Source organism: Neovison vison, chromosome 11 (genome assembly GCF_020171115.1).
Source record: "Neovison vison isolate M4711 chromosome 11, ASM_NN_V1, whole genome shotgun sequence".
NCBI classification, from domain to species: domain Eukaryota; kingdom Metazoa; phylum Chordata; class Mammalia; order Carnivora; family Mustelidae; genus Neogale; species Neogale vison.
In genome coordinates this window covers 97,362,842-97,378,163 of record NC_058101.1, presented here as the reverse complement: position 1 = coordinate 97,378,163, position 15,322 = coordinate 97,362,842, and the positions used below count along the sequence as shown (strand labels likewise).

Below are 15,322 nucleotides of genomic sequence, written 5' to 3'. Positions count from 1 at the left end.
TGATGGAGAGTCAAACACTCATTTTTCCATTTCTACTGTGATACCCCCCAGAGGATTTACCTCTCTGCCTCCCAGAAAAAGGGAAGGTGGGAAGAAGTAGTACAAAAGTGTACTTATTTTACTTACTACAAATTGAGTTGTAAGATCGAAGTGTTTTTCTCTAAGTTTCAAAAGTCAGAACTCCCGTACTTCCAGTAATGGAAGCATAGTAGTGTTTCATTTTGGAAAACAGATTTCTTTCTTTTTTATTTTTTCATTTATTTTTTGTTCCTCTTTGTAACTGACTGTTACCTAGAGTTCATTGTATTGGAAAAGTGTATAATTCATTTAAATTTGCATGTTTATCGTGCCGTATGGCAAAAAAAAAAAGAAAAGAAAAAAAAGGGAAAAAAAGAGCTATGTTGTTCCTAACAAAAACTTACCAGTGTGATGATTTTAATAATTGTTTCTTAAAATATTAAAAGGAATAATAATAATAATATATTATTATAAATTAATATATACTTGGTATATATTATAAATATTATAAATTATATCATTATAATAATATTATAGATAATATTACAGAACAAATGATTGTGATAAAAGAGTACAAATGACCACATTTGTGGTATAGTATAATGACCACATTATATTTGGTGTATATCCTAGGACTCTCATCAGATGCCACAGTTCTGACACCAAATACAGAAAGCAGTTGTGATTTAATGACCAAAACTAAATCAAGTGGAAATGATGATAGCACATCCCTCGATCTAGAGTGGGAAGATGAAGAAGGTATTTTATATTCACAGTTTTACCTTACATTTTAATCCATGTTAGCCTATAGAAATCTACTTGGTATTTTACTTTATATTGAAGGGAGTGCAAGGCCTTAAAAAATCGATATAAAAATTTCTTGGTCTCTTACTTATTAATGATTATCATTTTTTGATAAATGGTTTAGAAAATAGTGTAATCCTTAGTGTTTCTTGAGCTTTTAAAAATAATGTTAATTTTTCACTTTAATGTTTCTGTAATCCACCCATTTTATATTACTCAGTAAGGAGAATTACTGCCCCCTTGTGGTCAACCTAAAGCCAAAATTTTATCTTTTGGTTCATTATAAATTTGGCCATTTGTTAGGAGTTTTTTGTGTAGTACAATAGCTTTAACATGAACATAGGTTTTAATTTTAGCTGGTATGTTTTCCTAGCTGTAGTATTTTAGGTAGATTTCTTACTCTCTTTAAGCTGCAGTTTGTTCATCATAAAAAGGGAATAATAAGCTTACTTTAAAGGATGATTATTCACCGTTGTATACCCAGGGTCTAAAAATGCCTGGCACATAATAAGAAGTTAGTAAATATTGGACAAATAAACATATGAATGTTGTGAGGATGAAATGAAACTTATATAAAACACCAGTACAGGTGTGACAGATAGCAAGGCCTCTAATGTGGATTTTTTTTTAAGATTTTATTTATTTATTTGACAGAGAGAGAGAGATCACAAGTAGGCTGAGAGGCAGGCAGAGAGAGAGGGAGAAGCAGGCTCCCTGCTGAGCAGAGAGCCCGATTGGGGGCTTGATCCCAGGACCCTGAGATCATGACCTGAGCCGAAGGCAGAGGCTTAACCCACTGAGCCACCCAGGCGCCCCTCAAATGTGGATTTTTTTTTTTTAAAGGCCATTTCACTGAATAAGGCTCAAATTTTCATTTTCACTTTAAGAACTATGTAATCCATGAAAATGAAGAACCAATTACAGAATGTAGGACTTTAAGAAGAATAGTAAGCATGAAATATTTCATAGAATTTTGGGATGGAATACCTTAGTCCTCTAATTGACCCATTTTTTTTTTTATCATAAAGAAACAGAGATACAGGAAGCTTGAATAACTTTACCAAAGATTGCATTAACTTAATTAAGTCTTCTTCTCAGCCAGTGTTACCACAATCCTGTACTTACGTTATTTCCTATCTGGATCCCAATCAGCAGACTTTAATAAAATATATTTTTATTGTAGCATCTTGTTCAGTTTGATCTAAAGCCTTTCAGATCTTTTAATTCCTGATTCTGTCATCCAGACTATCCGTATGCTAATTAGATTTGTAGATAACATGACTTTCAAGGTTATTATTAAAGTCATTAACACAGTTACTAAACTAGACTATGTAGAAGACAGAACCCACCAGAAACCTTCCCATAACATAAGGCCTCCATAGGACTGACTCTTTAAGTAAATTTACAAATCAAGTCTGATTATTAAACAAAAACTACATTATTAAACCATCATGTCTTTTAATATAGCCTTTAAAATGTTCACTGAGATTTCTAATAACTCCTTCCAAATAACAGGAATGAATCGCATGCTTCCTATGAGAGAACGTTCCAGAACAGAGGAAGACATTCTCCGAGCAGCACTTAAGTATAGCAGCAAGAAGACTGGAAGTAATCCTACATCAGCCTCTGATGATTCCAATGGACTGGAGTGGGAGAATGACTTTGTTAGTGCTGAAATGGATGATAATGGCAATTCCGAGTATTCTGGATTTGTAAATCCTGTATTAGAACTGTCTGATTCTGGCATAAAGCAGTCTGATGCAGATCAACAGAAACGATAGGGTAAAATTGTATGACACTGTTTATCAGTTGTGACCAAATGTTAAAAACCAACTAGAATGTATCAGTGATTGTGCTGAGCCTTTTTGTAAGAGGGAGATAAGAAAACATGTTGTAAATGCTTATTACAAAGGAATAGGAATGATAGGCTATATCTGAGTTGCTTCAGAATTAAGTGCAATTTCATCATCTGCCTTCTGCTTTTCAAAAACAATATAATGGTTCTGTCATGTTATCAGTTAAATTTATTTTAACTCTTCTTTATAGCATTCGTGTTTACTATTTGTAGATCTTCACTTTTTAAAATAGCTTTATTAGTTTTACTTTGAATGCTTTCTTAAGCCTATTTCAGTAGTTAACTATGAAAATATTAAGGCATTTTGTGTTAATTCTCAGCAGATGTGAAGGGAGCATGAGGAGGGACTGCCAGAACAGATTTATAAGTGTTCCCTTTTCCATCATTATTTATTCCTGTGACTTATTTAAATTTTATTATCTAATAGTAAGCACAATTAAGTTGATGACCCTAAAGAAATGCTGAAATACCAGTTTTTTTCTACACTTAACTGCATTTTGTAGTATAATAATGTTGATTCAGTCTGAACAAAGGATATGAGATGTTCAAATAGGCTTTCAGAGTTCAGACACTTGAAGCTAGTAGTCAAAAGTAATATTTAAGAAAATACATATATTTAGGTCTTCACTTCCTTTTACATGCTGCCACTATCAATGAATATTGACTTTAAGTTAATTGATATATTAAATTTCTAGGTGTCATTTTTTTAAATTCTATATTTCCAATGAATGGTCTTAGAAAGATTTTACACAGAACATATTCTCTGTGCATGATTTTTAAGAAAGGAAAACCTAAAAAGGCAATACGGGTATTTCGAAATAAAATCCTTTCTGGGGTGAAAGGATTCATTGATTTTATTAAGCTTTCTTTTGCCTTGTAATACAAGGTACTTTAATGGGATGGAACTAAGCATATCAGTATAAATAACTGCACTTGTGATATACAGTGAACTCTTCTTTTCCCTAAAGTGTGTGTCTCACTTTGAAAGGCCAAGGCTATAAAGCACTCCCTAATTGCTTGTCTTAATTTTGCTGAGGATTGAATATGATTTTAGTAAGCAAACTCTTTTCTGATTTTTCCTTGGTGTTTTTTTTTTCTTTTTTTCTTGCAGCGATGACAGTGCATGTTCTCAAAAATATAGGAAGGTCCAGATATAAATAGTAACTTAAAGTTCTTGCTGTACTTAAAAAAAAAAAAAATCATGTGGCCCTTTCAATATTTGAACTGCTAGGCAATGACATCTATAGTTTCATCTTCTTTTTATCTCATAGAAATAAATTTGATGCTTTAAATATGTAAATATATTAGGTAATACTATTATTTATGACTATCTTAACATAATTTAAGTTGTAGCTTTGTCATTGGAAATATTTTAAAGGTAATCTATATTCACATTGCCTGTGTTATGCTTTTTAAAGTTTGTATACATCAGATGTATATTTTTGGTTTGGCATAAGCTACTATTGTAATTTTTCTTGGCATTTTGTTCATAAAAAATTTTTTGAAGGAATGGTAACTTCTCAAGGATTGTGAATAAACACATTTTTACATTTAAAAATAGTAAATTATTTGATCATTACTAGTTTTAGTCTAAAAACATAACCTAATTATGTCTCCTTAGGTATAATTTATTAAATCTGCTGTGAAGACAAAAAGGAGTGAGTTAGGAAAGCAGGATGGAACTAAATTTGAAAATGTTTGTGTTTTAACTGCTTAGAAAACATTAATTTTCTTGTTTTATGTATTTACAAAAAAACTGGAAATAACATTTTTTTATTCAGCAGATATTTGAGAATCTACGGAGTCTGATAGCTTGTTGGGGACAGAGTAGTAAAAAGACTTACAGTGCCCAAGCTCTTGCCTACATTCTGATGAGAGAGACAAGACAATAACAAGGAAACACGTAAATAAGAAAACAACAGATCACAGTTAGAAAATAGATGATAGGATGCAGGATAGCTGGGGACCAAGTGACTGCTTTGGTAGTTCAAGAAAGTCTTCTCTGAGATGTTATTTGAGCTGAGACCTAACTGTTGAGCAGGAACCAGCCAAGTAAAAAGCCTGTATATCAAAAGCATGTTTATAAAATTCGTGAGGTGTAGGAGAACGTTTGGTATGTTCTGAGAATGAAAAGGTCACGGGGACTGAAGCATCATGAGGTAGAATAATATATGATATTGGTGGGGTATTTAAGGGCCAGATCATGTAAGGTTTTATAGACTATGGTTAACAGTTAATTTTATTTGATGTATAAAGCCACTGACTTTCTGTAAGCCAGAGTGGACTGTGATCCAATTTGCATTTTTTAAAAATTCCGCTAGCTGCTGTGTAGAGAAAGGGTTATAAGAGGACAAGAGTGTATGTGTGATACTTGCCATGAGACATGATGTGACTTGGGTTGATAATTGTGATAGGAATGCAGAGCTGGTAAACTTCAGAGGTAGAGTTAACAAGATTTTCTGATAGGCTAGATGGGGGCAAAAGTAGAGCTGGAATCCAAGAGAATCCAAGAGAACTGTAGGATAATGCATCTAGCATGGTGCTCTGGCTACCTTGCTCGCTGCACATCTGTATAGCAACACTCAACCACACTCCTACTGAAATCTTAACAAAGCCCTGTGGTCCTTCCCAGAACATGGCAAGATAGGCAGTCTTCCAGGAGATGGGACAAAGCCATTTATTATCTGCTCCCCTATCTTGCAGAAGGCTGCCATGAGGCAACTTCTCATCTCACTTCCTGGTTCTAGTGAAGCAGAGATTTCCACCTCACTCCCTTCACTACAGATGTAGGCTAATAGGCTGGAGTTTAGAGTTGGCTCTTAAACAACAGAGCTGCCCTCCATTTAGGTGTCATTTGGCCTCCCTGGTCCAATGTCTAAGGGATAGCCCTAGGGACCAGGGATGTGGAACACTGACTTCATGCTGACCTTGCTTTTGTGGGTATGTGGAAGTAATTAAGTCTATTTGAGTTTATTCTCTCCCAGCTGGTTAAATCTGGAAATATGACAGCCATCCTAGCAACTACACTTCACAATAACTTTGGTTTCCAACTTGACAATTGTAGTGGAAGGAACAGATTTAGAAAGGTGAAGGAAATTAAGAGTTCTGTTTTGGAAGTTAAATTTGAGGTGTTTATGAGGAATTTATATCAAGACATCAAAAGGTGATGGGATGCATATGTCTGTAGTTCAGAGAACAGGTCGAGGTCCAAGTTTAGAAGTCATTAATAAGTAAATGGTATTTTAAGTCATTATACTAGGTAAGATCACCCTGGTGCAGCATATTGGCAGAGCAGCCCAACTAAGTGTTGATATTTAGAGGTCAGGGGTAGAGAAACTGGCAAAAGAAGCAGATTTAAGATGGACGCAGGAGGGGCGCCTGGGTGGCCCAGTGGGTTAAGCCGCTGCCTTCGGCTCGGGTCATGATCTCAGGGTCCTGGGATCGAGTCCCATATCGGGCTCTCTGCTCGGCAGGGAGCCTGCTTCCTCCTCTCTTTCTCTGCCTGCCTCTCTGCCTACTTGTGATCTCTCTCTGTTGAATAAATAAATAAAATCTTTAAAAAAAAAAAAAAAAAAGATGGACGCAGGAAACCAAAGAATGTGTATCACAGGAACTACCGATGGCCATGTGCCACCACATGGAGTGATGTATGGAGATTTGGAGCCAATACGCAGAGGGGCACAGCTAGAGCCATCTTTTTTTTTTTTTTTTTTAAAGATTTTATTTATTTATTTGACAGAGAGAGATCACAAGCAGGCAGAGAGGCAGGCAGAGAGAGAGAGAGAAGGAAGCAGGCTCCCGGCTGAGCAGAGAGCCCAACGTGGGGCTCGATCCCAGGACCCCAGGATCATGACCTGAGCAGAAGGTAGCAGCTTAACCCACTGAGCCACCCAGGCGCCCCCAGCTAGAGCCATCTTAATCCCCAGTCACAGCCTCTGCCTGAGGCCTCTGGCACTCCTTCCTTAGAGTAAGCAGTCTAAGAACAGTTCTTTCCCTTCTCCAGAATGAGTTTCAAAGAACATGGTTACAGAATTAAACTTTGACTTTATTATATGCATGAATGTTGTTAAAATTTCAAATTCATGGAATTTAAAAATGAATGGTACATAAAAGTCAATGTTTGGTAAGAAAACTGAAAAAGAATCCTAAACACAGCAGTGGTTCATTAAAATGTCCAAAATACTGGTTTTAGATACTGAATATATACAAGGAAAATTCTATTTTTGGGAATAAACACTATTATTCTACAGAAAGGAAATCATAGAAAAGGTATTATTGCTCAGATAGGGCTTCCTATACTAAAACCACAATGATGCACTGACAGTTCTCCAAAACACATTAGGCTAGTACTCTAGTACTGCAGGTACCAACAGGCTAAACCACCAGTAACAACACACCCACAGCCTTGACCTTGAAAAACGGCTACTTGTGAAATAATATGACCAAACCAAGAGACTGTTCCTTACAAAACAAAACACAGGACTAAAAGCAAGCATAAAAAGAAAATAATCCTACTGAGAACACTATCCCTTCATCAGCACGGATACTTCTTGTACATTAACCCTCACAGATATACACTTAAATATGCTTAATAATTCTTAATAATACACAGTAATTCCAAAATACATCTAGGTATGTAACAAATGACTTAACTGATGACTAATACAATTTAAAGACTTCAAAATGATAATAAGAGATGCCAAATTTGACAACAGATGACTGTAATATACTAATAAACTGTGAAGTATCCATAAAATGTCTATAGATTTCTTCATCCTTCATGATTCTCCTCTCAGCCCTCCGTGTTCACAGTTCATTTTCATCCATTTCTGTAGGAGAAGTGTTTTGGGTGAGGCAGGATGAGTAACAACCATACTCAGGTATGGGCTTCTGGAGTGGCCAGTTGTTTTCTTGCAAGAGTGATCTTGGAGACAAAATAAATTGAGTCTCAAAAAACTCTAATGACTCTCCATCTTCCTTCTCGATCAGGAACTGATACTCACCAAATCTGACCATGCACTTGTAAGGCAGGTCTATTTTATTTAGGTAGCGCAGCTCCTTGTTGTCCACAAGCAGACTGGTCTTCTTACTCATGTTTTTAATTTCAAAAGAGAGAACTGAACTATCAAACTTTTTAAACAGCTGCAGAGAAAACTGAACTCGGGAAACCTGTTTGTCCTGAAAGGTATAATGACAGATGTTGGAATTTCGGCCAAATTTCACCACTTCGCTGGAAGGAAGTTTATCTCGGTTATAAAACCTTATTGATTGGAATACTCCACTTTGCTGCTGGCCAGGATGGTAAACAGTTATCTGGAGACAAGTCACTGTCTCTTCCGTATCAGCATCTTCGAAATTGGACATGATGCCTCTCGGGATATGACTTGCCTGCAAGAATCAAACCAGCATGTTAGTACACTCCCATTTTTTAAGCACTGAAATCTTTAATTCTAATATTTTGATGAAAATCTGATAGGGATTTATTTAGACTTTGAGAAAATAATACATAGGCTATGGTGAGTGCTGTGAAGTGTGTAAACCTGGCAATTCACAGATTTGTATCCCTGGGGCTAATAATACATTATATGCTTATAAAAAAATTAGAAAATTAAAAGAATAAACTACGCTAAAAAGAAAAGATAATACATAGAATACTCAATTAATTAGCACATAGTGAAATTGTATACTGAGTCCCATGAGATCTGGTGTATTACTTTTTTTTTTTTAAGATTTTATTTATTTATTTGAGAGAGAGAGAATGAGAGTGAGAGAGAGAGAGCATGAGAAGGTGAAGGGTCAGAGGGAGAAGCAGACCCCCTGGTGAGCAGGGATCCTGATGTGGGAATCGATCCCAGGACTCCAGGATCATGACCTGAGCCGAAGGCAGTCGCTTAACCAACTGAGCCACCTAGGCACCCCTATTACTTTTTCTATCTCTTTTTCTCTTCTAGTTTGACAACAGACCATACACAAAATCTAGACAATAACAAGAAACACTTGTTAATAATAAAGTTATTTGATAGGGACATAAAGAAACTTCAGTTCCATTCTCATTTAAATATAGTGACTTGGCCCATAGAAAATATGACAGCTATATTTTAAAAACCAGGAATAAATAATCCCCTTGTTTTGAATGCCCTCAGAGGATATACACATAAAGAAAACCTACAGTTTATTAATTAAATTGGAATTAGATGTTATGAATTATAAAACCTGATTAAAGAAATTTAAAAATTATGAACAATTGCAACATTTGTTATTTACATACTTATATTTCTAGTAGGTAAAGGGTTAAATATAATAAGTACTTAGCTAAGATAGGGAAGCAAGCTAAGTGTCCACTGATAGATGAACAGGTAAAAAAGATGTACACACACTCTACTGGAATTATTTATTTTTATCAATTGCTCCCTAATGACTGAACAAACTGTCATGAGTCACATTCTAACTGCTATTAAGAGCTAAATCTCTCTAGAGCTCTTGGCCCTGTGGTGCCCCCCATCTACACTTGCCTACATGCACCTTTGATAATCAGTGGAATAAAGCAGTATAACAGGACCGGAGAATTAATTACCAAACTCTTGGAGAGATTATTCTGACACAGAACTGCCATTTTAAAACTAATTTATTTTAAAAGAATTAAATGCACACAATTTAAAAACTGATATGGTTAAAAAAAAAAAAAGATTTTTAGAGTATCTTCCCTCCACCCTAATCCTTCTAGAGTCAACCACTGTAAAAGTTGCTCTTATCCTTACAGAAATTTTCTTTATACAATAAACATAACTATGTGTGTGCTCATACACACATACACACATAGTTCTACACATAGAGAAAATTTTTTCTGACACAAACAGGAACAAACTGTATTTAGTTCTAGACCTTGCATTCTTAAATTAGTAATTTTGTTTCCATATCCACACATATACATAGACCTTATATTTGAATTTCTACGGAGAATTCCTTTAATCCAGCATGGTGATAAATTACATCAACAGAGTGATGCTGACTGTTCCCTGCATTCCTTAAAAACTGTTTAGGTTTGGAAATCAATGATCTTAAGTGAAGTTGATTTGTGGTTTTGTTTGTCATCTATATTAGATGTTGGTATCAGAATTATTATGCTGCTTAAAAAAATAAAACCAAAAGGCTTTCCTTTTCTTTCTACACTTGCTGCTATTTATTTCTAAAATACAATCTTTCCTCCTGTTTTGCAGCTATGGCGCTATTTTTTTCTATTATTAAATTCTTTATTTAAATTCAATTTAGTTAACATATACTGTATTATTAGTTTCAGGGAGAAAATTTAGTGATTCATCATTTGTATATAACACCCATTGCTCATTTATGTCAAGTGCCCTCCTTAATGCCTATTACCCAGTTATCTTCTTTCCACCCACCTCCCCTCCAGCAACCCTGGGATGGAGCCCCACATCGGGCTCTCTGCTCGGCAGGGAGCCTGCTTCCCCTGCTTTCTCTCTGCCTGCCTCTCTGCCTACTTGTGATCTCTGTCTGTCAAATAAATAAAATCTTTTTTTTTTTTTTAAGAAATTTTTTTACTTGTTAACAAGTAAAGAACCTAAAAAGGAGGGGCAAGAATCTGTCAGTGATCTCAGCCTGGTCTAGGACACACCACCATCATTCTGGTTCGTTCTTGGGACTTCGGACAATAACAGTTCCAAAGGGAGAACTGGATTAAAAACCACTGTGTAGGGACGCCTGGGTGGCTCAGTTGGTTAAGCAGCTGCCTTCGGCTCAGGTCATGATCCCAGCGTCCTGGGATCGAGTCCCACATCAGGCTCCTTGCTCCGCAGGGAGCCTGCTTCTCCCTCTGACTCTGCCTGCCACTCTGTCTGCCTGTGCTTGCTCTCTCTCCTTCTCTCTCCCTGACAAATAAATAAATAAAATCTTTAAAAAAAAAAAAAAAAAACCACTGTGTATTCTGGGTACAATCTTTTGGTAACACCCAAATTTTGTTTTGTGTTCTTCCTATAACGAATTAGCTTAGAATTCATGCTTTTGAGCAAATCTACCAAGGAAAGTTTGCCCCATACAAGCTCTTGTGCCTGGTTCTCAGGGTAGGCATATTATTCACTGCAAGGGGGAAAAATTGGCATCTGGTTTATCAAATCAATGGCTACTAGTTTCTTGGTGTGAATCAATTCTTAGGGTTTGACAAATTTTAGGATCACGATGTGACTTTCCAAAAATATTGAGGTAGACATACTACTGTCAAATATTTGCTGCCCCTCCCTACCAGGCCTTGCCCCTTCAGAGAGATGATACTTCCCACTGCAGTGACAACCATATTAATGAAACATGAATGGAAGTGACATAGAAGCTTCTTTGCAAGCAGAAGCTTTAAAAGCCACTGTGTAGTTCCACCAATATTCTTGGCCTCTGCCACCTCAGCCGTCCCCCAGAGCAGCTCAGCTTCTATCCCAGAGGGGAGAAGGGCCAAAGACAGAGCCAAAAAGGTTGTGTAATATGAGCACGAAATCAAATCTTGGTTTAAAGTCATTTGTTCCTGAGCCCTAATATTGCCTGGGCTGACATCCACCCACCTCTCCAGTGAAAGTACGAAACGACCCTAGACCCTGACAGTTAACAGGGTTAACTTCTTACTGTATGCCCTCCACGTGCCAGGTACCATGCTAGCCATTTACACATACTGTCTCATCTTCAGAATAACCCTACCAATCACCCTTCACAGATGAGGGAGCTAAGTCTCAGAGGGTTTAGCTGAGTAGCCCAGGCCACAAAGCCAGTATCAAAGGCAGGATTCAAACAGAAAAGAAATACAACCTCACTGACCCACAACAAATAACTGCTCCCTGTTACCAGTTACTCCACAAACGATAGCAGTTAATCTGTAGAGAGGACGGCCATGGAAGTGTACTAAAACCAGCAAGACACCAATTTAGATTCTAGTGTTTGGGAGGGATATGTGCTGTTACTGCTGCCTCATAGGAGAAAGAGGCTTTGAAGCAGGAGGTTACTGAGAGTACTAGTTATCCCTAAGTCTGCTTGTATGTCTATTTGCAGGGACCCAGTACTCACTAGGAATTGTGGTGGGTTGTTTGTGGAGCTCCAAAGTTGAATAAATCATGGTCTCTCAGTTCAAGGAACTGAGAAAGTAATTTATTTGTTCATTTCTAGAGTGGCAAGCTCCCTCTACCAAGTGGCCTGTATCTCTGCCATTTCTGAGTGGTCAGTAGAAAGACAGGAAAGACTGAAACTAACAAAAACCCTAAAGTAAACTAAAATAAATTGGAGGGTTTTGTGTTTTTTGTTGTTGTTTTTTTTTTTTTTAGATCTTATTTATTTATTTGAGAGAGAGAATGAGTGAGAGAGAGAGCATGAGCAGGTGGAGGGGCAGAAGGAGAAGCAGATGCCCCACTGAGCAGGGAGCCCAATGCACCAGGATCCTGGCTGGGATCATGACCTGAACCAAAGGCAGACGCTTAACTGACTGAGCGACCCAGGTGCCATGGTAGATCTTTAAAAAAAAAAAAAAAAACTTACTAATGTGCAAATGCTCAAAAGCAGCTTTTTGAAATGCCTGGCATAAGTTGTCAAAGATAGAAAAACAATGAGCTTATATAGTCATAAAAGTAGTTATCTCTGGAGGGAACCTGGGGTCAGAGGTGGAAAGGAGACTTTTCATTGCACATTCTATACCTTTGAAATTATATACCATGTGTACTTAATGTCTAATCAAACATTTAACAAATAATTTCTTTACAAAATTACAAGCCATCTGATTCTTATGGAATTAAATGGAAGTGGAGATTAGCTAAATATTAAAGGGGCTAACTGTGATGATAACTGGCATAAAAAATTATAAAACAGGGGGTGCCTGGGTGGCTCAGTGGGTTAAGCCGCTGCCTTCGGCTCAGGTCATGATCTCAGGGTCCTGGGATCAAGTTCCTCAGGGGGCTCTCTGCTCAGTAGGGAGCCTGCTTCCCTCTCTCTCTCTCTCTTTGCCTGCCTCTCTGCCTACTTGTGATCTCTTTCTGTCAAATAAATAAATAAATCTTTAAAAAAAAAATTATTAAGCATGGTTTGCCTGGCTGTCTCAGTCAGCAGAGCATGCAACTCCTGATCTCAGGGTCATGAGTTCTCACTCCATGATGGATATAGAGCTTAAAGAAAAAGTTCTAAAACACTGTGGTGATACACAGTAACATCTATATTCACAAATGAACCACAATAAATATATAGAAATGAAAATGAGCAAATGAGCCCTGCTATCAAGAACTTTATCACAGAAAGCATAATACATCAGGTGAGGGCCCCATTCTTGAGTGTCAGAAGAGTAAACCTCTCCTTTGCTGGACAGGAAGAAGTATACATACTTACCTGGGAGTCTCTGAGCTGTCAAAAGAAGGGTTAGACTCTGAGGTTGCCTAAGGGTTAGACTCTGAGGTTGCCTTCTGACTCCTCTCAAAGGAAATAAAAATAGATATGTATAGAGGTGTTATGAGCAAAAATACAGTCTCTAGGGACCTGCTCACACTCCCACACTCCCACCCCTGCCCCTCTCTCTTTCTCTCTCACACACACACACAGACACACACACAACACACACCAGCTATCCCTCCCAAAGTTGGGCAAAGCCAGTAAAGAGACATACTACCTGACATTGCAAAAAGGCTGTTTGGACCTCAACTGTCATGAACAAAAAGAAATTTCTGCTCAAAGGAGGAGCCAGGTGTCCAAGCAGTTTAACAGAAATTTGGTGCCCCTGGGTGGTCATGCATGCCAAGAGGATTCTCATGCTTTAAGTTTGTTTTATAAGGTGAGCTGCAGTGAAATAATGGAGTTTGTTCTGGGCCATAGAATACCTTAATAAGCAAGGTATTCTAACAGTTTTATTTTCATCCCTCCTCAGCTCCCATCCTATGGATGGATAATCTCAAGAGAAAGTATGTCATCGGTCATTGCAAGTAGCCTTTTTAAAAGGCCCTCTCCCTCACCAACACCCAACACTGAGCTAACAAGAGGAAAGAGAAACCCGAAGCACAGCCAAAGGCAGGGTTATCCCTGCGACGAACCTCCCTCGCCGGTCCTCACCCCCCAGTGTGTCTTCGAAGACATCTGTGAACTCTACTACTGTTCAGCAGAAGCAATTCTTAAAGAATAGGTTTCTCAAAAGAGGTGGTGAAAACCAAAAAAAGCAAGAGGAAAACCTTAAGAGAGCTCACTTTTGCTTCTGAGACAGGGTCCTCCTTCTCCAACTCGACCTGGTTAACCTGTTACCCTAATCAGATCTGCAGAGTCCAGCTTCTTGGTGACAGTGGACATCCGCTACGGGGTACAGCGTGGGTTCTGGCTTCCGGAGGCTTTGCGAAATTCCTCCTTTCAATCTGAAAGCTGGGGAAAGTCCCAGAAAACAGGAGATTACTCTATTTTCCACTGAGGCAAGAAGGGCAGGTCCAGAAGAACCCTCGGCAGAGAACCGGAGTTCCAGGGAACCCGAAGCCCCGCGGAAAAGTCCCCTGGGGGACGCCGAGGGGTCCACGCACAATTGCTCTGTGAGCTCCGCTTGATAAATGGAATTCTTTGTTCTCTGATTAGGAAAACAAACAGAACTCTTGCAAAGCACATGGAAAATTATAAAGAAAACGCATCCCATTTCTGGTATTTCCTTTCAGTACGCCCCCCCCCCCGCATTTTATAAAGCTGGGGCCGTGCCTCATCGAATTGTTCGAGCGCGCCGTGCGCTGAGCCCGCAGGAGCAGTAGGTGTGACTTTCCACCGAGCCCCGCGAAAGACTCGGGGACAAAGCTTCCCTCTGCGGCGATGAACAGACAAGACACCCTCCCCACTTCACCCCCAGCCCGCAGCCTGCCAAGTACCTTGGGGCCCGGGAGTCGGTGCACTAACTCCCCAGAGCGGCTTCGCTTTCGGGGTTCCGCGCGACACTAATGGAGGCCACCCCGCCGAGGCCGGAGTCAGGAGACGGTCCCCGCCCACCGCCCCGAGCCCTCAGCCACACTAGCAAGCGCCAGCCGGCCGCGCCGCTGCTCCTGGGGGAGGGACAGGGCGGGAGGGAGCCGAGGGGGCGGGGCCGAGCAGGGGAACCGAGGGGCGCAGACGCGCGCGAACCCGGCGAGCGGGCAGCTGCGGGCCACGGGTCGTCCGGCGCGCGCCACCCTCCTCCCGCTCCCGGCTGACTGCGCCCCCTAGCCGGCCCCGAAGGCTTCATAAAGCCCGGACGCAAGCCCCGCGTGCGCACCCTCCCAACTCTGCCAGGTGCCTGCGGCTGCAGACGCCGTATCCACGCGAAGCCCAGACCCCGACCACCTTGCTACGCTTCCAGGCCAGGTCCGAGGCGCAGTAAACTGGTGGGGACCTCACCGCCCCAAACAAGAGGCCCCTCCGAAGAGGTTGTGGCTAGTGAGCTAGATTTTTGAAAACGAAACAGAACCACTTCAAAGTTGAGGACCCCTCGCCTCTCCCCGCCCTTCCGCTTCCCCATTTCCAGTGGAGGCCTGGGACCGGCTAGGGGCAGGCGGGGAGTTGAACTTACTTCCTAAATTAGCCAGGTGCACGGCTTGTATTATCTCATTTAATCCTCACAGTAGGGAGGGTAGGTCCCCCTTACAGGTGATGAACTGTGGCCTTGAGAGTGGCTAAGTG

The 15,322-nt window shown here is 39.6% G+C and overlaps 2 protein-coding genes across 5 annotated transcripts in view; one reads left to right on the top strand and one right to left on the bottom strand.

The window, feature by feature from the left end:
* Positions 1–4,235, top strand: part of AP1AR (adaptor related protein complex 1 associated regulatory protein) — a 43,993-nt gene extending 39,758 nt beyond the window's left edge. For both annotated transcript variants that reach the window (XM_044224233.1, XM_044224232.1), the window contains 2 exons: positions 652–777; positions 2,338–4,235. In XM_044224233.1, coding sequence (XP_044080168.1) covers positions 652–777; positions 2,338–2,603 — 392 coding nt within the window. In that variant the 3' untranslated portion in view covers positions 2,604–4,235. The remainder of the gene's footprint in view (positions 1–651; positions 778–2,337) is intronic.
* A 2,466-nt stretch (positions 4,236–6,701) lies between these two features.
* Positions 6,702–14,645, bottom strand: TIFA (TRAF interacting protein with forkhead associated domain). 3 transcript variants are annotated; one of them, XM_044225904.1, is made up of 3 exons: positions 14,539–14,645; positions 13,885–14,053; positions 6,702–8,065 (listed from the first exon to the last, which is right to left on the bottom strand). In XM_044225904.1, the coding sequence occupies exon 3, from the start codon at positions 8,039–8,041 to the stop codon at positions 7,484–7,486; it is 558 nt and encodes a 185-aa protein (XP_044081839.1). In that variant the 5' UTR covers positions 8,042–8,065; positions 13,885–14,053; positions 14,539–14,645; the 3' UTR covers positions 6,702–7,483. The 3 variants fall into 3 exon arrangements, with proteins under 3 accessions (XP_044081839.1, XP_044081840.1, XP_044081841.1); XM_044225905.1 differs by lacking the exon at positions 13,885–14,053; XM_044225906.1 differs by lacking the exons at positions 13,885–14,053; positions 14,539–14,645 and adding an exon at positions 13,870–13,878.
* Positions 14,646–15,322: the final 677 nt, after the last annotated feature.

Excerpts from the sequence above, each read along its gene's own strand:
- TIFA (XM_044225904.1), bottom strand. The coding sequence starts at position 8,041 with ATGTCCAATTTCGAAGATGCTGATACGGAAGAGACAGTGACTTGTCTC.